At 29.2% G+C, this 27,076-nt stretch overlaps 1 protein-coding gene and 2 pseudogenes across 1 annotated transcript; 1 reads left to right on the top strand and 2 right to left on the bottom strand.

Moving 5' to 3' along the window:
• Positions 1–6,551: 6,551 nt before the first annotated feature.
• LOC133299337 (probable inactive leucine-rich repeat receptor-like protein kinase At3g03770) lies at positions 6,552–11,779 on the bottom strand (annotated as a pseudogene).
• Positions 11,780–11,828: 49 nt separating this feature from the next.
• On the bottom strand, positions 11,829–13,390 carry LOC133299335 (uncharacterized; annotated as a pseudogene).
• A 4,690-nt stretch (positions 13,391–18,080) lies between these two features.
• On the top strand, positions 18,081–19,762 carry LOC133299344 (embryo-specific protein ATS3A-like). The gene is made up of 3 exons (XM_061498803.1): positions 18,081–18,200; positions 18,795–18,902; positions 19,511–19,762. The coding sequence occupies exons 1-3, from the start codon at positions 18,081–18,083 to the stop codon at positions 19,760–19,762; spliced, it is 480 nt and encodes a 159-aa protein (XP_061354787.1).
• Positions 19,763–27,076: the final 7,314 nt, after the last annotated feature.

Below are 27,076 nucleotides of genomic sequence, written 5' to 3'. Positions count from 1 at the left end.
CAATTTCACCCCAAACTTCACCCCTTGTTTTCACCCAGACCAAACCAACAACGTTTTCTTTTACAAATAATGCAGCCGTTAATATTAACATGTGAGCTACATACCTATTAAGACCAGAATAGTACCAACTCACTGACATTATCTTTAATGCATTCTTTATAGTAAGTTTTACGTTTCATAATTACTATGAAAGTTCTGTTTTTTAATTATTGAATAAATGTGGAACATAATTTGATAATTAGAAAATATTTTAAAAAGTTATATTATTAACATTCATTTACTTATGAAAAACTTTATTCTCTGTTCTTTCCAACAACAAATATTCAGAGAGTCATTAGATCAAAAAAGATAACGACTCTGATTTGTAAGCATGCGACATCATTGATCTGGTAGGATCTTTTGACACCAGTGTCAAATTTAAAATTTGACATCTCATCTGAGAGCCATTAGATAAAAAAAGATCGACTCAGCATGTGACACCATTGATCTTTTTTTCTCTAATGGCTCTCAGATGAGGTGTTGAATTTTAAATTTGACCCTCATGTCAAAGGATCCTACCTCAATATATGAGGTAAGATCTTTGACACCTCATCTGAAAGTCATTAGATCAAAAAAGATCAACGACTCTGATTTATAAACATGTGACACTGTTGATCTTTTTTTATCTAATGGCTCTCAGATGAGGTATCATCTGAGAGCCATTAGATCAAAAAAGATCAACGACTCTGATTTGTAAGCATGTGACACCATTGATTTTGTTTATCTAATGCTCTCAGACGAGGTGACAAATGATTCTACCCCTATATATATATATATGGGCAGGATATTCTTACACTGGTGTAAGAGTTAGAAGTCTTACACTCAATCTTGATCATTGATCCACTTGTATCCAATGGCTCACATTACTAAAAAATTAGAGCCCTTAGATATAAATGGGATCAATAGACAAGATTGAGAGTGTAACTTACACTAATGTAAAATGATCCTGACATATATATATATATATATATATATATATATATATATATATATATATATATATATATGGGGAAGGTTATACTTACAACTTATTTTCCTTTACAACCTCTTACAACCAATATCTTAACTGTTGATTTCCGTCAATCAACGGTTAAGATTTTTGCAAATAAAATTTATTAAATAATTATTAATTCACAATAAATCTTAAGCTTTGATTGACGGAAATCAACGATTAAAATATTAGTTATAAGAAGTTGTAAGTATAACATCTCCCTATATATTATATATATATATATATATAACGAATAACCTAATATAATATATTATAACGAATAACCTAATATAATATATCCAAATCTCTTTATCACTAGATCAAAACTGGCTTCTTCTTCTTTTTCTCAATGTGTTCTATTGACAAAAAGGGTGCTGCTCGACACTTAAATTATTAACATACTACGGTGGAGTATGTAATTAGGGCTAATCGAGTACCTTATAATTATAGCAATGCTTTTTTACAAAATCCTGACAAATATGGGGAGATTATCATAGATGGTTATCCATAGAGAAATTTTTTATTTTATTTTTGGTACAAGATCCTTAGAGAATTCTAATATTGTGGAATTGTGAGTATTGAACCAAGGGTCAATATATAAGTCCCGAATAAATTAATCTAAATTATTCGATAAAATATTATAGAGGAACCAACGTAATATCATGACTTATATGAAAGTTTATTAAAAAAATTAAAATATATAACATCATTTAAGCAAATAAAGGTTGAATATGGAAAAAAAAAAAGAAGATAAATTTTAATAATTTAGTATATTTAAAAAAAATTAATAAACAATTTATTAATGTAGTTTTTATAAATGTTTAAAATAAATTTTATATAATATATTTAAATTTTCATATATATTATCTACGGTTTGAATATTAAAATCAATAAAAAAAATTCAATTTCCATAAACTTACATAAAACGTAACATTTCCTAATCCACACTTGTATTAAAAAAAAAAAAAAAAAAAAAAATCAACAACGAATGAAATTTACAATCATGGTTAGGTTTAATGACAATGAGTGCGACAAGGCCACAGCGGCATGCAATGCTTCCTTTGTCCCCCGTGGCCCCATCCCTATGGTGTACCTAACTCCCCGAGTTGGAGAAAAATTTAAATCCATCGAGATTATCAAACTCGATACTTTTTAGACTTAAAAGGAAATAAAAAAATAGGTAAAAAAGAATTACCGAGTTTGGTGGTTCCGGCTTTTTGACCTTAGTAGGTTGATTTTTATAAGGTTTTATCGAAATAATTTCTTGATCAAAAGTATTACCTATATAATGCATAACGACGCGGTACCATGGGAATCACGTTAGGACGTGGCACTTTAGCAACCGCGTTCTTTGCATTTGTTCCTGACGACTGGAACGTGATACCCAGGCAATCACGTCCTATTCCCAAGACGCGGTACACTCTTAGCCGCGTGCCAGTGCGTCCCATCCCAAAAAAAATTCAATAGAAAGCGGTAGTGTATATGCCGCGTTCCAAGTTACAAGTCAAGTCGGAGTCAAGCACATATATATGTTTCACCTAAAATGTAGGCATATTGATATATTCATTGTAAAAGAGTTCATAAAATCCAATAAATCAAATAGTACCCAATCTTATACCCCTGTTTTGTGTTTGGTCTGCTTTCCCGATTTCCAATATGTGAAAGAAACAATTTAATCCAAAATTTTAACGTGATGAGTGAGAGTTTTTTTTAATGATTTATATTAAGGTAAACAAAAAAAAATAGAATCTATGCAAAATTCATACTTCAAACTCAAAGGGCTTTCGTATGAGTGAGTGTGTAAGTGAATAACTTGTTGCTTTTATTGGATTTTTGGAACTCTTTTACCGTGAATATATCAATATGTCTATCTTTAGATGAAATATATATATATATATATGTTTGACTCTGACTTGACTTGTAACCTGGAACGCGACTTATACACTACCGCTTCCTGTTGAATTCTTTTTGGGATGGGACGCACTGACACGCGACTGAGAGTGTACCGCGTCTTGGGAATAGGACGTGATTGCCAAGGTATCACGTTCCAGTAGTCTTGGGAATAGGACGTGATTGCCAGGGTATCACGTTCCAGTCGTCAGGAACAAATGCAAAGGACGCGGTTGCTAAAGTGTCACGTCTTAACGTGATTCCCATAATACCACGTCGTTATGCATTATATAGGTAATACTTTTGATCAAGAAATTATTCCGGTAAAACATTATCAAAATCAACCTACTAAGGTCAAAAAGCCGGTGGTTCCGATATTATAATAACTTCAATCTATGGATTATTGAAAGGGTTTTATGAGTATAATGTTGTAGGATATAAGAAAAGTATCTTACTCTCACAATAAAGAAGAGAGAGAAAGTGAAATGATGAAAGAGAAAAAAAAACATATGGACCCCACATCTTAATTGTGTGTGTAGAAAAGTTTTATTATGTTATGTAACATGATACTAATAAAACCCTTATTGAAATTATGAAATGAGTAAGGATTTAATCATGATAAATGTGAGATAATTAGATGAAATATCTAATTTAATGAAATAAAGTTATTTTTGGACAAAAGTGCAATTAGTGAGAATTTTGAGATAAATACAAATAGGCAAAAGATATTCGAAACTTAGAAATAATGTAGTGAGACATTATTAAATGACTTTAGTGAAAGTTTAAAATCATATTTAAATTATTTAAAACATATTTTGGAATTAAATTGCTAAAAGGTTATAAAAGGAATTATTTGAACTGTTACTTTTTGACTTAGTCAAACTTCATTAAAGTGTTAAGACACACTAGACTTTGCTTAATCTCTCTTCTCCTTTGTTGTCCCTCTTTTCAAAACCGAAAAGGAGGCAAACTCCATAGCCAAGAGAGCTTGCTAATTTACTTTGAGTTGTGGTTATCAAAACAATAAAGTGTGGTCATGAAAAATGTTAAGGAGGACCTTGTGAGTATATCCCTCTAAAAAAACCTTTGTAAAAAAACATGGTGTGGAGAGATCTCTCCTCTTGAAAGTGGCGACCTAGGGAGTTTTGGGAAGCTTGGAGAGTTGCATTGCTTCTTTGGATGGTTGGAAAGTATCCCTTGGAGCATTTGAAGAACATCCATGGTAAGAAATCATATTTTCTCTTGAGTTTCATGGAAGTGGATATCTAGGTTGTTTTGAGAAAATGTACTTTAGATGATGATATTAGAGCATGAATTAGGCTTAAATCATATTAAAAAGAATGTTTGGATGATGATTTTCATGGTGAAAATATGTTTAGAAAATCATTTGGACAATCTTCATGAATTTTCAAAAATGTCATGCCTTATGTGTTTGATTACTTGTGTTTCAAGTAACCTATGTTGTGTTATTATATGGTGATTGTGTTCATTTGATATATAGGTTTTAATCAAGTTAACCTTTGAAGAGTAAACAAGCAATGAGTGATACTATGGAAATGGAGTTGAATCTTGAATGATTCTTGGCTAGGTAAGTTCATGAGCTTGTGCATTGGTATGAATTACCTAGTGTGGATGTGAATGTAGGAATATTCACTTGTTTGATATTTGATTGTGTTGATTGATAAAAAGCAAATTTTACCTTCTGATAGGTGTGATTTTGTTAACAAGCTATTGGTGGGGACCTTGTCAAGTTAGTTCTTGTGTGACTACTTGATTTGAAGGAAAGCATAATTGATTGGGAGCTTCGAGAGGTAAGCTTTCGGATCTTGGAATTTATCTCTTTATTGTTTCCACCGAGCCCGTGTGGGTTGTGATTTTATTTAGTATATGTAAATGCAGTAAATTGAGATATAATGCATTATATGTGTTTGCCTTGTGTGTTGTACAAGATTGTAGCTTATGTATTTTATAAGGTAGCACCTTATACATGTGTGTTGCAAGATAGCGTCTTGCATAATGCATACATTATGTTACAGGACAACGTCGTGTAATGCATACAGTGGTATATTGTAGGACAGCGTCTTACGTATTGCATACATTGTTCTCTGGCTAGTAGGATTAATTGTCATTAGCATCCTATGGATGATATTTTTATAAGGAGGGATGTCCAGGACTATGTCATAAGTATCCTGAGGACGGTTTTTGTACCAAGAGGGATGTCTCGACTATATTTTCACACATTGCATGCATATATATATTATGTATTATTCTGTTTATTGTTGTTATGCCTGAAGTGAACTTTGGGGTGGAGGAATCCTCCAAGTATCTCTAGTTTACTAAGATGTTTATCTCACCTCGTGTGGGAACATATTTCAGGTACAAATACTTATGGTATCAGAGCATCATGTGGCAGGAGCCCAGGATAGACTTATATGACATGGCATTGGATTTTGTTAATCTTTTTATGTATATATGTATGTCTCACATAAGGTCTATGTATTATGAGAGCACAAAGGATGTCTATGTCATTTTTGGCATGTCTACGTAGATATGTGTAAAGAGCATGTATAGGTTGATATCACTTATATATTTATTTAGCCAAATGATATAATAATGAGTTATTCATTTGGAGTGTATCATTTTGAGATAGGGAAATTACTTAGAAAAGCCCTTGTGCAAACATGTGAGTTCACAATTTCACCCCGACCAAACCAGCAACGTTCTCTTTTACAAATAATGTAGCTGTTAATATTAGTATGTGAGCTACATACCTATTAAGACAATGTACAAGATGAATAGTACCAACTCATTGACATTATCTTCTTCTTTTTTAAGTTAACCCAACTTTAACTATTTATTTGAGGCGAGTTGGCTCTCCCCAGTATTTCCGCAAACTTCGATTCTTTGAGCCGACTATGAGACTAATCCAGAGTGCGGGTGTTGCGAATACGGCAAATATACCGGTCGTACAAGTAATAAAGTGATTAAGTAAAGGTATCGTTCCCACGAGGACTAATTATAAGCAATAGTTTCACCATTTTTATCTAAGTTAGACAATTTCAAAGGTGATTTCACAGGTAACCAATAGTTAATTAAAAATTAAATAAACATGACAGTAGAAACAATTATGTAAAAGACTAATTTAAAATAAAAAATGAGTTTTGAAAATTAAGAAAAAAAATGCAGCTAGGGTCTACTTCACCTCTGATTCTCCTTAAGTGAATTAAATTAATTCAATAAGATTATAACCCTCTTGTTATCAAACGATTCATCATCTAATTATTAATTGATTAAATTCTTAATGTCTTAGTTATTTAACCATGTAACCTAATTAGAATCCTAATTTCTTAGAAACTCTTTTTAGATTAAGCATTAAATGCGATGAATCTCACACGCTTGCAATTCTCACCCGTCTACGTCTAGAACAAGCAAAATTTGGTATTTATCCTAGTCTGATTAAAATCCTAAATATTTCTATTTAGAATTTTACCCTCTTTATTCCTATATGGTTGATCAAGTCATATAAAAATTTAAATAAATAAATCAGGATAAACTCATAACAATTGAGACAGAGTTTTATTGAAAAACAATTTAAATCAACATAAGAGTAATCATTCGATTCATATCCCTAACTACGAAGAAAATTAACAAGACATATTTATGTCTGCTTTAAAAAAATATCAAAAGAAAATTAAAAGACAATTAAACTAAATTCCTGGATGAAGAATGAGATTAAATCTCCATGTTTCTGCTTTGATCCTCTTCCAGTTCTTCACTGTCTCTGATCTCTAAGTTCTTTGTGTTGCGCCTCCTTACTTTTTGCCTCCTTCCCAAATCCTTCTCTCTGTTTCCAATTTTTGCCTTTTTATATTCAAGAGAGAATTTTTCCTAATTTTTTTAAATCAAATCTTTAATTAGATTTGATATGCTTTCTTTTAAGAAAATCTCAAGATATTCAAATCCCAGCAAGCTTCAATCAAATCTTTAGTTTTAAACTTTTAAAATAACTTGAAGATGTGGCATTCAGTGACACTAGGCTGGCAACTTCAAGCTTGGCGCAACCAGAAATTGGCACAATTTGAGCCACTTCACAAAGCTCCGGAAGCTTGGCGCAACTTGCGCCATGATGTGAGAGAAGTTGGCACATTTTGACTTTTTGCTTTTCTTATTCTCATAGTGGTTAAGCCTTCTATCTTGATATTCTTTAATTCCAAAAATCCCTACAAAACACAATAGTTTCATTAAAGTATTCCTGAGAATAATTCAATAAATAAATTATAATTTTCACGTGTTTTGTCTGAATTTAGATTAATTAATTGCTTAATTTGGCCCTTTATACATAGTGGGTTAAGGATTTATCAGCGTGGCGGGTCGAAAATTAAGATATTTAAATCCCTTTCAAATGTAACATATGAGAATCGAACCAAGGTCTTTTCCTTTTCACTTTCAACTCCCTTGCTATATATATGTATATATTATTTTCGCAATTAAATCAGGTTTGGTGAAAGTCAAACATTTATCCAAAATTAACTTTAAAAAAAAAAATCATCTCTCCAAAATTGCTTCTCCAAAATTAAACTCCCAACCTTAAAATTCAAACAATCAGTTTTAATCATTGTAACCGAAATTCATTAGATTAATTAGAAAATATTTTAAAAAGTATATTATTAACATTCAATTATGATATACTTTATGGGGAAGGATATTATAATAATCAACTAGTGTTTATTACCAATCAATTTCACCGTTAGATCGTTATATTGATCCAACGGTTATATTTATTTTCATCTTTGTATGATTATAATTCTTCATATTCAATACTTTATATTTATTTTCACATTTGTATGCTTATGATTTTTCCATATTTAATATTGTCACATTAAATATGGGGAATCATAATCATACAAAGATAAAAATAAATATAACCGTTGGATCAACATAATCGATCTAACCGTAAAACTGATTGGTATAGTAACATTGGTAGTAACACTAGTTAGTTGTTACAATATCCTACCCGATACTTTATTTTCGGTTCTTCTCAAAAAAAATTAATATAATTTTATCTAAATTCTTTAATCAAAGTGGATAACCTAACGGTTTGTATTTGCATTTTTAAGGTCTGTTTTATAATTGTTGGTGATGCTTCTCAATGTCCTCTATTGACAAAAACAGAAGCTGTGCATGCAAAGACGACGTTTAAATTATTAACAGGCTACTATAATTAGGGCTAGACGTGTATATCACGACGAAGACCCTATAATTGTAAGACTGTTAGCGATATCATATGTTGCTTATGGATATGTCATATGCATGTGAGATAAATCCTGACAAATATTGTGAGATAAATTCAAAGAAAATTATTATATTTTGGAACTATGAGTATTGAGCCTGCAGGTGGTTGTCAAGTATATCAATCCAGAACAAAGTAATCTAAATATATTATTTATTAAAAAAATATAGAGGAACCAACTTAATATCATGATTTACATGAAAGTTTATTAAAAAAAAATAAAGTCTACAACATCATTTAAGTAAATAAAAGCAGAATACGTAAAATAAAATAATAATAATTTTATTATCCTTTTAAAAATAATAATTTTTTTTGTTAATTTGATTTTATAAATATTTAAGATAAAATTTATAAAATGTAATTAATTTTTTATATGTATTATCTACAGTTTGAATGTTAAAATCAATAAAAAATAGTAATTTTCTATAACCTTATATAGAACCTGATTTTTCCAAATTTAAACTTTTATTTAAAACTCAAAAAGAAGAAAATTTCGATCATGGTTATGAATACTGAATAGCAAGGAGCGCGACAGGTGTGAGTAATGCTTCATTTGTCCCGGTCACGAGCATATTTTTGATATTATAGTAGTATATATATTCATTTACTAAAAATAAGTAGTAGAATTTAGGTAAGAGTAACCATAAAGTTGTGGGTAAAATGAAAAAAGTAAATTATATTACGCTTTTCTAAACAGATTTAATGTTTTTTATATTTTAGGAGATAAATTTATTTCTTATACACACTTAAAAATATATAGACCTCATGTGGACCCAAGTGAGGGAAAGAGAGAGAAAAAGAAAATATGACCCCATTTACAAAGCAAACTTTTAGTACACTCGGTGCACCGAGCTCGATACATTCATTTTCTAAAACGGGTAAAAAAATATTCACTTTAGCCCTTGCTTTTTTTTATATTCCCCTCTATATTCCTTCAAACTTTTCCCTTGTAAATGGATGTATTGAGTTGAGTACACCCATAGTATTAAAAAATATTTCCTGTAAAAATTTAATTTTTTGTTTACCTTGTACTTTAATTAATTTCAGTATAAAGTAGGGTTGTGAGGATCGAACTCGTGACCTCATGATCACTGAAACTCTGATACCATGTAAATAACTAATTCAAACCAAAACTTTAAGTTGTTAGGTGAGAACATTTTTAATGTTTTATATTATTCTCTAACGCGTTCTTATTGTGGGTACACTACAAAAAACACACCGTTTAGCCACGTTCGAAAACGTGGCTAAATTTAACAATAAATGTGGCTAAAACAGACTACCACACTTTTGCCAAACGTGGCTAATCCTGGCGTGGCATTTATTTTGCCACATTTTTCTTCCAACTTTGCTACTGCTGTCATTAGTGTGGTAGCATTATTTTGGCCACGATTATATTGACACTAGATAAACAATTTATCCTCATGCATTGGAGAGTATTCCTGAGGAGATGGAGAAGTTCTAGGTTCCATGTGATTTGCTAAATGAAGAGTATATCTGTTTCTAAATGAAGAGGAAAATTCTTCCACATTAATTGAAGTCACCTCTCCTAACTTAAAAGTAACTAATTCCACAAATTCAACATAGACTAAGTTATAGAGTCACATCCGAATTAGACTCTTCTCTATATAATTTCAATTTTAGTAGCCATTAATAACAGAATCAACTTATGATGTCAAATTGGCAAGGAAGGAAGCAGTTGGTGAAATTGAAACTTATGCACTAAACAATATGTATATTATAGTGCCATACTAACCTGACAAATGGGTACGATAATTTCCATTTGGCACATACTCATATACAAGATGAAGTTTGCGGGGGCTGGAATCATCTTGTCCTCCACCATCAATACAATGACCCAAAAGGGTAACCAAATTTGGATGTTGAAACTTTGAGAGTAAATCCAACCTTGCTTTAAGATTTTGAATTGAGCATTTCTTTGACAGAGGCAAAGATCGTATCACCACATAGGATCCATTCTCTAGTTTACCTTTGTACAGCTGCAATGTGGCACTAGACTTAAAAGAGGCATTTAAAGTAAAGTAATTTTGGTATATATATATATATATACTTTTCAAACAACATGCTGAGTGGTTTAAGGGTACCTTCCCTATGGAGCCTTCACCAATATCAGTTGACAAATCAAAATTTTTTGTGGCTTCCTTCAATTCTTCTATTGAAAATTGTCGACAGGTTGGAGTAGTTTGTGTCCCTAGCTTCACTGTTTGAGAAATGAATCCTGAAAGAAATAGGAATTAAGATATAACTATTTTAGAAGTGCATATCCAACTAAAATCTGAAGACACAATAATCTGAAGTATACTGTTAATTCAAAACAGTACACCACTATTGCCTAAGTAACAACCTATGTACTTACTGGCATTTGCAAGGAGTTCAGATGAAACCCCAGTTGTGGAGTTATCGTGAACAATCTTAAGCAACATATCGTTCCTAGTTGCCTTTCTTGACTGGTATTTTTTACATAAGAAAACTCCAGACACCAAAAGCACAAGAACAAGTCCAACAATGATGGCCACTACTACAGCTACTTTCCATGCCTTGAATTTCTTCCATATTGAACTGGATTCTTTACAATAAGACCCTCTTTGCTGAGTCCTAGAATCAAAAGATAAACAGTTTCTACCATATCTGACAACTCTACTATTATAAGTATTGGCCAAGCAAGAAGGAAGTCAACCATGTAACTTGTTACTAGAAATATCCACAAACCCAAGTTTAGTGCCACAACTAAGTTTGTCAGAAAGGGACGTACTTAGCACATTTCTTGCTAGATTCAAATAAATTAAGTTTGGCAAAGAGAATAAGGAATATGGGGGTATCCCACTGAGATGATTTGATGAAAGATCTAGATGTTGAAGCTGATCCAATTCACCATACTCCCTAGGTATCTCACCTGAGAATGGGTTTTTGCTCAGCAGAACAGTGATTACTCTTTTTGGCAACAATGGTAGTTCAGATTCTAAATGATTTTCTCTTAAATCTAGAACATGCAGGCCATTGAGGGTACTAAGATCAGGTAATCCACCAGAAAGCTCATTGTGAGACAAGGAAATAACTAGAAGTGTCTCAACTTTGCATAATGAAGAGGGGAATGAACCCTTTAATCTGTTGCTCTTCAAACTCAAGATATTTAGATTAGACAATGAATCAAACCAATCAGGACTAGTGGAATTAAAATAATTCTCATTAAGTGTTAGTGCATGAAGCTTTACCATTGTAGATATTTTCGGTGGGATAGCCCCAAATAAGAAATTTGAGCTCAAGTCCAAAACTTCAAGCAAAGATAAACGGTGAATCTTATCAGGAAGTGGCCCCCAAAGTCCCAAGGACACCAAGCTAAGAGCCCTTAAGTTGGTTAACCTTGTCAATGTGGTAAAAAAAGAATCAATAGAGAAATTCACGGATAGTGTCTGATTGGGATTACTTTAATTGAAGATCAATACTGATATTTACATTGCAGATTCAATATGCAGTCAACTTTAGTATTCTATTATATCTTGAGGGATCAATCATTATTATCAATCACTTGTTCTCCCATTATATGGAAACATGGTGATATGGAAAGTTAAAAAAATAAAAATAAAAATAAAGAAATGGTTGTAGTACCTTTTTCAAATATTTCTTGTGAAGTTTCAGTGCCACAATACAAGCTTCTTTGGCATCTAGATTTCCATTTACGTCATTCAATATCTGAGAAAAATCAAATCAGAGGACCAAAGAAGGAAGTTGATGGATATGAAAAAGGTTAAGTTAAATTTGTTAAAGAATATAACAAGTATTAACACAACATTTATCAAGAAATAAATGAAGTAATCTAATATAGATTCTTCCTTCCAATTTAGTGCAAACTAAAACCCCAGAAGTCACATGACTAACCTTTACAACATCATCCAGGCCTCGTGCTTGCTGGAGTAGTGTTGCACTTTTTCTTTTAACACACTCGCAACAAGGAAAATATATATGGAAAGAGGAGGAGCTTCTGCATTCTTTGCTCCATTTTTCATATTTTCTCTCTCGTGCTTCCCATAATGACGTATTGACTTTAATCTTCGTTCAGAATTTTCTTCAGCTTGTTCATACATCCAGAGCAAGTCAGGATCATATTCCAGAGCCCACATCATCTGTCAAATACTTCAAGTAATTAGTTATCCCAATCACCATATTTTCATGGTCACACACACACACACTGATACCCAATATTAACACAATGATACAACATAAAACTAACTAGATTTATCATCAATGATTTCAACCAACAATTTCTAACAGAAAATAATGTAAACACCGAGAGAATGAGTTGGGTTGTGATATCGAACAAATTGGAAATTATTCATTTTGGGGGCATTTTTTTTATAAGTATAAAGTGACTCAATGTTTCTTTTTTCAAGAAATGTAACAAATACATCAGCAGAAAAGAAGCTAAACAAACCTCCCAAAGGTACAATGAATCGCAAAAGGATAATTCTCGACGAAACTAGTATCCCAGACTCGAAATTGTAATCACAAGGAGCGCTGCTTCAAGATTTGCCCTCAATCACACAAAAACAACATATTAATAAAATTATGTGCCTTGCTTGAACAAAAAAAAAAACTCAGAAGAATGGATGCAAGGAAATACCTAAATGTTGATGAAGTTTTGGATCAATTACTTGAGTAATTGAAGCCAAATTACTTGGTTGAGCCTCCACCCCAACAGAGCTATCAGTGCATCTGAAATTTCCTCGCTTTAAAAATTAAAAAAAAAAAACACACCATAAGAAATGGAGAAGAAGTCAAATGCAGTAAACATTGAAGCTATAAAGAATAATACATTTTGCTTTTCAGCTCCCTCATCATTACATATTGAAATACATAATAGAATTTCGATTTTCATATTTGCAAAAACTTAAGTTCAACTGTAATTTCATACACGAAAATTCCATCTTCCGGATTTGGCTTATTGGGGAAAAAAAGGGAAAGCAGTAGAGATTAGAGTTTATAAGTCTACGCATCAGACGCTCAAAACCACCACACACATGTTTCCTCTTCTTCTTTCCTTATTTTCTTCGTTTTCCCCTTGGATTTTCAAATTTCAGAGTAAATTTTTTTTAGGAAAATCCAATTTTCTCAATCGAAAAGATTTTCTGGGAAAATAGAAAAGGAAAGAAAATCTCACCAGCCATTTCACGAATCATTTAGCAGAACTTCAAATAGAGAAGAGCAATGATATATTGTACGAATCATTTAGCAGAACTTCAAATAGAGAAGAGCAATGATATATTGTACCTGATTTGACTTCAAATTGAACCATAGTGTACCTAATTTTTCCTAGGGTTTATCAATCCTTCATCGAAGAAGCTTTAAGGATGAAGGTGAAGAAATGTTAACCTAGAATAAAAAGAGGGAAAAATATATGAAGAAGTTGTGATTGCTGCGAACTTGAGATTTGAAGACACCGAAGAATGAAAAAAATGAATGAATGAGTTTTTCTTTTCCTAAGTTTGACTCGGCAAATGCCTTTTTTTTACAGGATAATTTGGGACGTTCAAAAACAGAGTAGTAAAATTAGGGATATTTTTACTTTATGATAACTTTTTAGAATGTGGCAAAACACATGTAGCTAACGACCGCTTTTCTTGTAGTGGTATCTGATGCTCATGAGTTGGTGAGTATTCGTAGTTATTCGTAAGGGAAAAATATTTGTGCTTTTAAACGATAATTGTTTTAGTTAAAATTAGTATTTTTATTTAATATTTAAATTAAAAAAATTCTCATTTTCTCTCTCCATGATTTATGTTTCTCTCACTATGAAACACAATAATTTTGACTAAAATGACACAATTTTAAGTTCCCCCTATTTGTTAATATTTAATAATTCAAAGTAAATTTTAGAGATTAAAAAAAAAATTAATCATAATTTATTTAATAATTCAAAAAAAAAATATGAAATTGAAAGAATATATTAAACAACATATCTTGTTTAATTATATATTTTATAATAATTAATCCATATAAATAATTATTATATGAATGAAACATTTTGTTAACAATTTTTATCATTATGGGTTCAATTACTAAAAGAAAACTATAAAACAATAAGAATATAAATTTCATACCTTCTAACTACAAAAAGTAACCAATGATTTCATCATTTACCATTTATTTTCTACAATTTCATCAAATACCAATTATTCACAAATGGACCAGAAACAGAAAAGTGGGTAGCATCCAATAATTAGAAATCCGTTGGCTTCTTCTTCTTTGTTTATTTTGGCATGAGACTGCAAATCCTAGGACTATGATCTTCAACATTTAATTGTAGAAGATCTCAGCCTTGTAAAATAAACTTTTTATATTAAAATAATGAATAAAAATGTTGTATAAGAATTATCATTCGTTGGATTCATGACTTCACACCGTGCAGTTCATAAATCAACTGCAGGCAATCCAATCCGCAAATCATACAAGGCTATTCCCGTGTTTGGGCCCAGGCCCATAGTGTCCCATGTCCTGTGGGCCCCACGTACAATTGGATACTATTCTAGCCCTAGTAGACAATTTCGTTGCAAGATATATTTAAAATTTTAAAAATATTATTCGGTAAAAAGCTTCAATTGCCATTTGTTTTTAAACAAATCTCATCATATGTTTTTTCGAAAATTTAAAATATATTTATGTGGATGAAATTAAAATTTAAATAATTTGTTTGTTGATTTTCTTTGAACTTTTTTGTCAAAAAAATTTATTTTTATATTTCTTTCCCTGCGCGGCTTACAATTCTCAAAAGCTAATCATTCTTGGTGAAAATTAATAATCGAATTATCGTTGGATATTATTCCCAATGTCATATTCTTACCGAAAATCGCTTTCCCAGTTGCATTCACCGTTCTCTCCTTTTTCTTATTCTTTTTGGTGAAATCTCATCATTCTCTCCTTTATTTTATCACTTAACTTCCACTTTAAAACGTTATAAGCGTTTTTGTTTCAGTTTCTTTGTTTACATTTCTTACGTATAAAATAAATAAGAGGTTTGATATTTGTCCAAGGATATAAAGTTGTGTTATTTTAATTTTTAAGTGATAGAATAACACAAACAATAAAAATCATCGGGGAATAAAGTGGATACTTTTTTTTTAATTTTAAATTAAAAATATTAATTTATGTCTTTCTCTTACTTAAAATGATATAACTTTATGTACTTTAAAATAATAAACATTTAACTGATAAATAAATAAATAAAAAGTGTCTTCACCAAAAAAAAAGTGTGAATTTGACTTTATCGAGAAAGTCTGCCCTCAAATAGAATTATAACTTTATTGAGAAAGTATGAGCTCTTGCACAAGTGCCTTTTGAGGTAAATTTTCTATTCTACTCCGTTATTCATCACAATTAAAAGTTTAAATAGGTAAGATTTAAATAAGATATATACCATAATTTTATAACTATCTTCCACTAACGATCAAGGTAACTCGCCCATAACTTCTCACACTCTACTTTCTAGACTAATTCAAATTAATTACCACCTAAAAAGGAATAACAAATAACCAAATACAACAATAAGAAGATGAATACAAATAACAAATATCAAATAATATAATTAATAATTAATAATCCATAACAATATTAAAAAAAAAATCTTATTTTCCCTTACATTCTTATGATCTTCTTTACATTTTAAGAGTTATCTTGTCTTGTAAGTAAATGCATCCATCAAGAACAAGTCAATAATCTTTCAACAAAGCAAAGGGATTTTATTCCACGACCTTTGGTTCTTCCATGAAGTCATCAAGATCTACAATTTTTTTCGATGCATTAATTTTCAAGATTTGCATAGAGACATACTTAAGTCAAAGTTTTAAAATATTATTCCGTTTAGTAACAATTTAATAAATTAAACCAATCGAATCATGTTTCAATATATCACTAGGTGAATCAACAAAGCCCAGCACAGTTAGTAGATAGCTGAATCCTTTAAACATGCTGACAGGATTTCGATCACTGACCATGTATATAAAAAAGGCTTTGTTAGGAGAGGCTATATCCACGATCACGTAATCTCTCAGCTTCGAAGGAATTAGTCTTTAACTTTCGGCTGAAAGATACCTTAGAACAATTTCCATATATATATATATATATATATATATATATATATATAACCAGGTGATACATTTGTATGTGAATTAATTACACATAGTTCTTTTTTTTTGTCAGGTGCACATGATAAAAGAATATATTTTATTTATTATATTGTTATAAATAATTAAATTAAATGTAATCACTTAGTATGTGTATATAGAGAAAGACAGAAATAAACACTCATAATTGTTACTCAATAAGCATTGTGAAATTGGTTTTTAACCAACTGCCAACTAAATGACATTCATATTTTATAAAACTTGTATTCATTTTAATGAATTAAAATAGAACAACATTTAATATTTTAATGAAACAACTTAAGTAATAAGTTTTGTTTGATTTACACGGTTAAACATATGTCCGCGTTTCGAACCTACATACGGAAAAGGATCCGTTTACAATTTTTTTTTGAATTTTTTTACAAATTACACTATGTTCTCCCTGGAGAACATAGTGTAACGAGTGTTCTCCCGGGAGAACATAATGTAGTTTGTAAACAAAAAAGTTTGTAAATATAACATGCCCCTAAACATACTACTATAGGAGAATTGGGCTGAAACCCTAAAGTGAAATTAGTTTTATATTCTTTGGGTGTGAAAATACTAAAGTAAAGGACCCAAAAGAAATTAAATGGAAATCGTTACTAAAGTCATGATTCAGCTGACTTAACAAATGACATTTTAAAATCTAAGAATTGGTTTCCATTTACTTATGTACCAAATGAAATAGCTACTATTTTAATGTCTAAATAATCTAGGAAGGTTAGTCACAATTTTTTTTAAAATTAAAAACAAATGTTTATCCACACTCAACTGGGGAAAAATTAAAGGACTTTTATATTTTCTTTGAAAAAACTCCGATCTAAAGTAATATTATTTTTAATAGGGGTAGGATCAATTAACACTCTCAATCTTAATAATTGATCTTATTTAATTTAATGGCTATAATTTATTAAATAGGTGAGTCATCAAATGTAAGCATTGAATTTAAGAGTTCTTATTCAAGTATAATTTGATCATGCCCCTATTTTTAAAGTGATTAAGTAAGATTGTAATCACCCTTAAATTTTAGTGAATTAAGATAACGATGTACCTCAAATTAAATTAAAGGTGAATATACCTTTTTTTAATTGCTTTAAAAACAACTTCATTTATTTTATATAATTATTGTTGCGAGGTTTGAATTTTTAATATCATGCACTTCTACTCCTTCCAGATTAAAACAACTTCATTTTAAATTAATCTTCAACAACTTCTTTAATCTTTATACTCCATCATTAATGAACCCAAGGAAACTGTTTTTAATTGACAGATTCTTCGCAAATTGTTTTTTTTTTTCTATGAGGCTAATAATCGAAATTTATTTAAAATTGTTAAATAAACAGAAGTATTTAAATTAACTTATTTTGAATTAAAATAAATATAATGTCCAAATTTTCAAAAAGTAAAATAAAATAAAATTATCCAAACAAAAATATGAGACATGTCGAGTTAAAAAGTTTAGCATAAAGAATCTTTTGATTCTAAATATTTTGATGCTAATTATTTTCCTTAATTAATTCATAATTGATTATTTCACTCATTGACATTCGAGGAAATAGCTAGCGACAGAGAAAATGTAGTCAAAGACGGATATACCCTTTCTTGCTATAATAAAACCTGCAATCACGCTAAAAGCCTAAAACCATTGAGGTGCTCCTCGTTCTCTCTATTGAAGCACAAAAGAATGAACAAAATCATGAAAGTTCTTACTCTAATACTCACATTTTGCATAATCGTTGCCTTCTCACAAGCAAGGCCAATAGCCACTAAGCCTCAAACGATCGAATCTTTAAAGCTGAACCAAACCCAGCAAAAGGTAACCAAATTTTCTATCAGAAGGTTATATTTATAAACTTCTTGTTTACAAATTACATTAAGTATGATCGATACTCATACTTCAATCAAGATTGTATGATCATTCATACTTAGTGTAATTTGTATAAAAAAATTATAAACGGATAATTCCCCAATTTTTTAGGCTCGTTGCTTTGTTTTTTGAATTTATTTTATTTTATTTTTACTTTTTTTGATAAACCACATGTATCCAACACGTGAGGTAATTCTGTTTGGGATAAGTTCAAGATTAAGACTTTAAACCTCTCACAAAAATGATATTGGAGAGGATGGAAACATACTCTCACCTCACATGCTTAGCTTATATACGCCAATTGAGCTACTATTATCTTATACTTTTTGAAATATTAAAAATACTATCTAGAGGATAACATAGTAGCTTTCCATTATTGACCCATTTATCTATAAAATTTAGTTATATGAACAAATTAAATGCATGCTTCCATTGAAAGACTTAACATAGATTAGAGACCTAAAGATACCTGATTTCAAGTGAAGCATTTCTAGATGTTCTTGCGTACGAAATTAAAGCTTATATCGTATATGCATCATGCAGAAAGCTGGTGGTTGTTCTTATGGGCTCGTCATAAGTACAAGCTGCAGTTCTCCCTTATCTACGGCAGATCAAATCGATCTTTCATTTGGCGACGCTTATGGCACTCAGGTTCCTTTTCAACTCCCAAACTTTATAAGAAATGAATAATCTTATGTTAGTAGTTCACTGTTAAATTAATAATTATTCTTTTTTCACTCTCAAATCGTATGTGTGACACCTAATATTGTCTCTCATATAGTTATTGTTGAGATATATAAAATCATTAATGTAACATTACCCAACAGCTTAAACTTTTAGGTTAAATTGGTTCTTTACATGGTATCATGAGCTTCGTGTCCCGGGTCCAGTGGACTCTCGTGTGAGGAGGCATGTTGAGATATATAAAATGATTAATGTAATCTGTTATCGAAAAATTCATCTATATTAGATTTATATATTGCTTGTAATATTTTTAGGAAAATATTAGCCTCTCGTGTAATAGGAGACAATAAATCTCTCCTACATACTCAAAAAGGCATAGGACTCACTTTAAATTTTTTTTTTTCTTTTTTTGTACAATGGGACCCACATAAGTTTGTGAGTGTAACATGAGATATCTTATCTTATATTACATAAGAAAATATAATCCCATATTTTTATGCACAAATGAAATAATTAAATTCAATGAAAAGCGCATAGTTGGTGATAATTAATATATCGGTTGGATAATTAATCAGGTTTATGTTCCAAGCCTGAATGAGCTTGCTTCAGGGCTATTCGAGGCGTGCGATTTGAATACATTTGAGATAACGGGACCATGTACCACCAACCAAATCTGCTATCTCTACCTATCGAGGACTGGACCCGATGGTTGGATGCCAGAGATTGCAACAGTATCTGACTCTATGTCCCGCACTTTTACAGTTTACTACGATAATTATATTCCTGATGGTGAATGGTATGGCTTTAATTCTTGTATCCGTGTTTGAGTATTAACTTTTTAAAGTGTGTTTCATTAGTTAAAAATGTTTAGGTTTCAGACTGTTCAAAAGGCTTTTAAGCCTAATAAACTTGTACGTTTAAGTAAATATATATAATATTATTATAATATGAACCACGATCATTTTATACCGGTGCAAGACTACATCTCAACCGTTGCTTTCCGTGCATCCAACGGTTATAATTTAGGAAGTCATACAAATTAATTAATATTAATTAATCATTAATTATACTATAAATACCAACCGATGATTTTCGTTCATCAACGATTGAGATGTGATGTAAGATTTGTTAATCTTACACTGGTGTAAAAAGAACTTGCCCCTTGTAATATTGTTGTTTTAAAAAAAAATTATGGTCCTGTGCTTAAATTATATACTAGTGTATTACTCGAGCAATACACGGAAAAAAAATCCAATTTGTTTGTCTCGTTAAAGTTAATGAAAAAATTTAACAAAATTTTATGAATAATGACATAAAAACATAATTCAATGGCTATAATTTATTAAATAGGTGGTCATCAAATGTAAGCATTGAATTTAGGATTTTTTATTCAAGTATAATTTGATCATGCCCCCAGATGTAAGATTTGTTAATCTTATACTGGTGTAAAAAGAACTTGCCCCTTGTAATATTGTTGTTTTAAAAAAATTTATGGTCATGTGCTTAAATTATATACTAGTGTATTACTCGAGCAATACACGGAAAAAAAATTCAATTTGTTTGTCTCGTAAAAGTTAATGAAAAAATTTAACAAAATTTTATGAATAATGACATAAAAACATAATTTAATGGCTATAATTTATTAAATAGGTGGTCATCAAATGTAAGCATTGAATTTAGGATTTTTTATTCAAGTATAATTTGATCATGCCCCCATTTTTAAAGTGATTAAGTAAGATTGTAATCACCCTTGAATTTTAGTGAATTAAGATAACGATGCACCTCAAATTAAATTAAAGGTGAATATACTTTTTTTTAATTCCTTTAAAAACAACTTCATTTATTTTATATAATTATTGTTGTGAGGTTTGAATTTTTAATATCATGCACTTCTACTCCTTCCAGATTAAAACAGCTTCATTTTAAATTAATCTTCATCAGCTTCTTTAATCTTTATACTCCATCATTAATGAACCCAAGGAAACTGTTTTTAGTGGCTAGTCATTGTTGTTAAAATCTCGATTTATCACTACGATTTTATGTTTTTATGAATTTTTTTCACCAAAATGATTTTACTAATATTCCAAATGTTTTTATGTTTTTACAATTTTTTTACATCACGATTTTATATTTTACGATTTTTTAATCCCTCCCGATTTTATTTAATATCTCGATTTTAACAACCTGGAAAAGTGCAGCAATGAATCCAGTAAGTAAACCGACAAAGATAATTGACATATCTCTTCGCAAATTGTTTTATTTATTTTTTCTTTCTATGTGGCTAATAATCGAAATTTAATTAAAATTGTTAAATAAACAGAAGTATTTAAATTGTCCTTGTTATAATAAAACCTGCAATCACGCTAAAAGCCTAAAATCATTGAGGTGCTCCTCGTTCTCTCTATTGAAGCACAAAAGAATGAACAAAATCATGAAAGTTCTTACTCTAATACTGACATTTTGCATAATCGTTGCCTTCTCACAAGCAAGGCCAATAGCCACTAAGCCTCAAACAATCGAATCTTTAAAGCTGAACCAAACCCAGCAAAAGGTAACCAAATTTTATATGCTCGTTGCTTTGCTTTTTGAATTTTTTTTATTTTAAATAAACCACATGTATCTCTTACGGGAAGCAGTTTTATTCGGGGTGGATTCAGAATTAAGACTTTAAATTTTTTCCAAGAATAATACTAAGAAGGATGAAAATATACTCTCACGTGTCATATACACCATCATTTGATGCTTTTTGAAATATTAAAAATACTATCCAGAGAAAAACATATTTTCATCCACACCTACTCTCCGCTCAGCTCATATGGCTATAATTCTTGTAACGGTGAGTATTAACTTTTAAAATTGTTTTTCATTAGTTAAAAATGTTAGGTTTCATACTGTTCAAAAGGCTTTTAAGCCTAACAATCTTTTATGTTAAAGTAAATATATATAATATTATTATAATAATGTTGTTTTAAATTTTTTTACGGTCCTGTTTTTAAATTATATATTGGTTAGCCTATTTCATTTACTTGTTTGGAGATGTTGGCTGATTTCAAGGTATTATTACAAATTAAATCTTTAAATAAACCTAATTAAAAAATTTAGTACAAAATAGGTCTTTAGAAAAACTGTGAGGACCATTGTTGTTAAAATCTCGATTTATCAGTACAATTTTATGTTTTTACAATTTTTTTTCATCAAAACGATTATACTAATATTCCAAACTCTTTTACGTTTTTATGATTTTTTACGATTTTTTTACATTACGATTTTACGTTTTACGATTTTTTAATCTCCTTCCGATTTTACTTAAGATCTCAATTTTAACAACATACTGAGGACATGTTTTTTTTTAAAGGCATCATTGTTTATCTTTTTAAAAGACACAAAATTGTGTCATTTTAGTCAAAATTATTTTATTTTATGATGAGAGGAAGTGTGATCTTTTTTTAAATTTAAATATTAAATAAAAAAACATTAATTTTAACTAAAATGACTGTATAAATATTTTTCTTAAAAAAAAACTGTCATATAAATAAACTAGACTTAAGGGGGGGAATGCCTTGTAATTAAACTAGACTTGTGTTTGAAAAAGAGACATTGGCCTAATTAGTTCCATTAAGAAGCGCAGTTAACAATTGTATTCTCTACAGTTCCACAATTTGAACTTTTCAGAACTGGTCCTTAATTATAAGCGGCTTTTACTATCACATAATATCAATTTAGTCATAATAAATATATATTTGTATATATATAAGGTTCGTTTTTTCTACAGTTAGTACAGATAAGTTATCTGTAGTAAGTCCAATACGACGCCGTTTTGAACGGAAATCATGGTGTATTTGTAATTTTAATTTATTTCAGGGTTATAATAGTCTTTATATTTATAATTTTTTAAGATTTCAATATCAAAACGACGTCGTTTTGGGAATAAATGCAGATAACTTATCTGCATTAACTGCAGAAATATTTTTCTCATATATATATATATATATATATATATATATATATATATATGAGGTTTATATTTATGCAGCTGTTGTAGGTGCAACAATCAAATACTTGCCATATATATACTTGAAAGCATTATATGCGGGGAATCATAACCATACAAAAGCTGAAAGCATTAAATGTGGGAAATCATAACCATACACCTGTCGTTGTTGTACGTAAAACAGCTGCAGAAATGATTTTACCTGTATATATATATATATATATATATATATATATATATATATATATATATATATATAGGATAGGATCAACTTACACCGGTGTAAGAATAATAAATCTTATACCAAATCTTAACAGTGGATTTCCGTACTTCTAACGGTTGAGATTTATTGGGAATTAAAAATTAATTAATGAGTAAGACCTAATAAATCTTAATCGTTAGATGCAGAAAATCAATGTTTAAGATCTGGTGTAAGACTTATTATTCTTACACCGGTGTAAGATGATCATGCTATATATATATATATATATATATATATATATATATATATATATATATATATATATATATATATACATATATATATACATATATATATATATATGGCAAAATAATTTGTGATGTGACTGCATATAAGTATTGGTGCAGTCACTTAAAAACTATATATATGGCAAAATAATTTGTGATGTGACTGCATATAAGTATTGGTGCAGTCACTTAAAAACTATTTTTTGCATGGATAATTGTTAGTCCCATTAATGCTGTATAAAAAAAACATTAAAAAAATATTGTAAAATAACAAAATTATTTGTATTGTAAAATAAATTCAAAATTTGAAAATAAATTAAATGGAAAATTAAGTGAATAATTTGTGGTGGCAGACAACTCATTCAATGTCCCACTGTTTTTTACATTAAAATTTCCAAATTATTAATAACTCAATTCTTTTAAATTTCAAATTTATATTTAAATTTAAATTTTGAATTTGAGATGGTTTGAGTCAAATTTATATGAAATATTTTAGTTGAAAAATAAGTTTGTTGAAAATGTAGAAAAGGAAAAGGGTGTGAAATAAGTTTGACTCACTATAAATTATGAATATTAGGTATTTCCAAAACAATGTGGTATAAGTTGTTAAGAATTATATGGCTATACTTTCTCACAATGATTTGTTTTATTTTCCTTGCCACAATGAGGAAGATGATTTATAGTGAGTCAAATTTAAAGTTTAAATTAGTTAGTTTTTCTTTGAGTCAAATTTAGAATTTAAATTTCAAAAATACAAACCAAGCGTTCAAAAAATAGTAAATTTTTTGTTTTTAAATTAGACGCTTGAAATCTTTTTAAACAGAAAATAAATAAAGTTTAAATTAGTTAGTTTTTGTTTGAGTCAAATTTAAAATTTAAATTTGAAAAATACAAACCAAGCATTCAATGCATTATAATGCGTATTTTTTTTTATAAATTGTTAATATTAGGTCCTTCTAAAATAATGTGGTATAAGTTGTTAAGAATTATATTTTTATATTTTCTGACAATGATTTGTTTTTTTTTCCTTGCCACAATGAGGAAGATAATTTATAGTGAGTCAAATTTAAAGTTTAAATTAGTTAGTTTTTATTTGAGTCAAATTTAGAATTTAAATTTTAAAAATGCAAACCAAGCGTTCAAAAAATAGTAAATTTTTTGTTTTTAAATTAGACGCTCGAAATCCTTTTTATCCTTGTTAAACAGATATTTAAATTTAAAGTTTAAATTAGTTAGTTTTTGTTTGAGTCAAATTTAGAATTTAAATTTTAAAAAGACAAACCAAGCGTTCAAAAAACAATAAATATTTTGTTTTTAAATTAGACGCTCGAAATCCTTTTTATCCTTTTTAAACCGATATTAAAATTTAAAGTTTAAATTAGTTAGTTTTTGTTATAGTCAAATTTAGAATTTAAATTTTAAAAATACAAACCAATCGTTCAAAAAATAGTTAATTTTTTGTTTTTAAATTAGACGCTCGAAATCATTTTTATCCAACTTAAAAAGAAATTAAAGTTTAAAGTTTAAATTAGTTAATTTTTGTTTGAGTTAAATTTAGAATTTAAATTTTAAAAATACAAACCAAGCGTCCAATGCATTATGATGCGTATTTTTTTTATAAATTGTTAATATTAGGTCTTTCGAATTTTGAGATGCATCAATAGATTAGAAATTCTTTTACCCTTTTGTATTATTATCATGTTTTCGATTTTTTTTTAATTTTTTTTTTGGAATACTCACTTTTTTTAAAGGATATTTATTTCAAGGCTAATTATGTTAAATTTAATTAGAAGATAAAAAGCTTCGTATGTTATATTTTGGAATTGAAGATCCACTAATTTCTCTTCTAGTTCATATTCTCAACATGAGCATACAAAACAAAGCTTTTCAATACCTAATTATATTGAATTAGGCTAGGCACTTATACAATAGGCTCAAACAAAATTAAAAAAAAAATAGAAGGATAAATTAATAGTGATAATTAAAGCAAAAAATTCCTAAAAGAAAAATTGCTTTGAAACTATGTTGCTGGGTTGCACTCGTCTAGCATATGACACACTTCAACATTCTTTGAAGAAATAAAAGATGGTTTTACGAGAGTCAAAGTAGTATCATTCCTATCCAACTCATCACTCTCATCGTCACGGTAAGCATATCTGTCAAGAACAGACATAAATTAAAGAACATCAACAACAATGCGAAACAAATTATGTATAGAGAGGAAGAATAGAAGGGAAAACTCATCTTGCTCTTGTCGACATTAAAGATAGAAAATATAATAACTTTAAGATAAAGGAGAAATTTTTACCGTGTTGAATTTTGAGATGGTGCTTAAAAAGCACAGATAACACAGAGTAGAGAAAAAGACAGAACTTGCCAAAAGGCTGGGATGATCCACGCATTATGCCATGGTTCGTTGTATACTTTAAAGTTAAAACATTTTATTATATCATTTTATTCATTCATGATATTAGATTATGGAGAAAATATTTGTAGAAGAAAAACAGATAGAGAATAATGTCATACCTTCCTCTGAAAAAGTACAAAAGCAATATCCCAGTGATTCAAATCATCCCGTCAGTTTTGTTCTACAACAAAGCTGCAAAAAAAAAGGCAAAAATATTATATGTTCATGTGATAGAACAACAATCTCAGAAGATGAAGAAGATAAACACATAGATAAGAGAAGAAATATGTGCACAAAAGTTAATTACCAAATGAAAAAACCAATAACACATATCTTATTTATACACAAAATATTTTCATTTTTTAATGATTATTTTTAACAAAAAAGTAATGGGATAATAAATGAGCTGTCTGCCACCAACAATTGTTCAAATGTTTTCCCACCCTTTAAAATTCAAAATTAAAAATTCAAATTAAAAATTCAAAATTGAAAATCAAGATTTCAGAAAGTAGTGGGACATTAAATGAGTTGTCTGCCACCAACAATTGTTAACATATTTTTTCAATTGAAATTAATTACAAATTCGATTTTATTTAATATATTTTTATTTTTATTCTTTTTTACCAAAGAAGGAAAGGTTTTAAATATTTTGTAGTGTGAACACAAAGCTGAAAGTGAAGGAGAAAATGACACGTCAGCAAACTTGCCAAAAGAATGGGTTTTTATTTTCATTTTTTAATAATTATTTTAACAAAAAAGTAATGGGATAATAAATGAGCTGTCTGCCACCAACAATTGTTCAAATATTTTTCCACCCTTTAAAATTCAAATTCAAATTCAAAATTTAAAATTCAAATATAAAATTTAAAATTCAAAATTGAGATTTCAGAAAATAGTGGGACATTAAATGAGTTATCTGCCACCAACAATTGTTAACATATTTTTTCAATTGAATTTAATTACAAATTAAATTTTATTTAATATATTTTTATTTTTATTCTTTTTTATCAAAGAAGAAAAGGTTTTAAATATTTTGTAGTGTGAACACATGACCTCATCGACCACAAGAGTCCGACCTCTTGAGCTCAATTCACTTACCAACTGAGCTACACCTTGGTATTTCACCAAATTTCATTTAGATTGAACATCTTTAGTAATTAATCTCATATTCTATATTTGCTTGAATTTAAAAAAAAAAATATACATTAAAATAAAGTCGTGTGGTGAAATACCAATTAATTTTAAATTTTATGG

Source organism: Gastrolobium bilobum, unplaced genomic scaffold, assembly GCF_033153095.1.
Source record: "Gastrolobium bilobum isolate Gb01-03AN ecotype WA unplaced genomic scaffold, APGP_CSIRO_Gbil_v1 utg5007, whole genome shotgun sequence".
Lineage (NCBI taxonomy): Eukaryota > Viridiplantae > Streptophyta > Magnoliopsida > Fabales > Fabaceae > Gastrolobium > Gastrolobium bilobum.
Note: the sequence above shows the minus strand (reverse complement) of the source record. Positions and strands in the feature narration are given on the sequence as shown.

What these genes read in the sequence shown, in the direction of transcription:
- LOC133299344 (XM_061498803.1), top strand. Translation starts at nt 18,081, where the DNA reads ATGAAAGTTCTTACTCTAATACTCACATTTTGCATAATCGTTGCCTTC. An exon ending in TGAACCAAACCCAGCAAAAG is followed by an intron (nt 18,201 to 18,794) that starts GTAACCAAATTT and finishes TGCATCATGCAG; the next exon opens with AAAGCTGGTGGTTGTTCTTA. An exon ending in GCGACGCTTATGGCACTCAG is followed by an intron (nt 18,903 to 19,510) that starts GTTCCTTTTCAA and finishes ATAATTAATCAG; the next exon opens with GTTTATGTTCCAAGCCTGAA.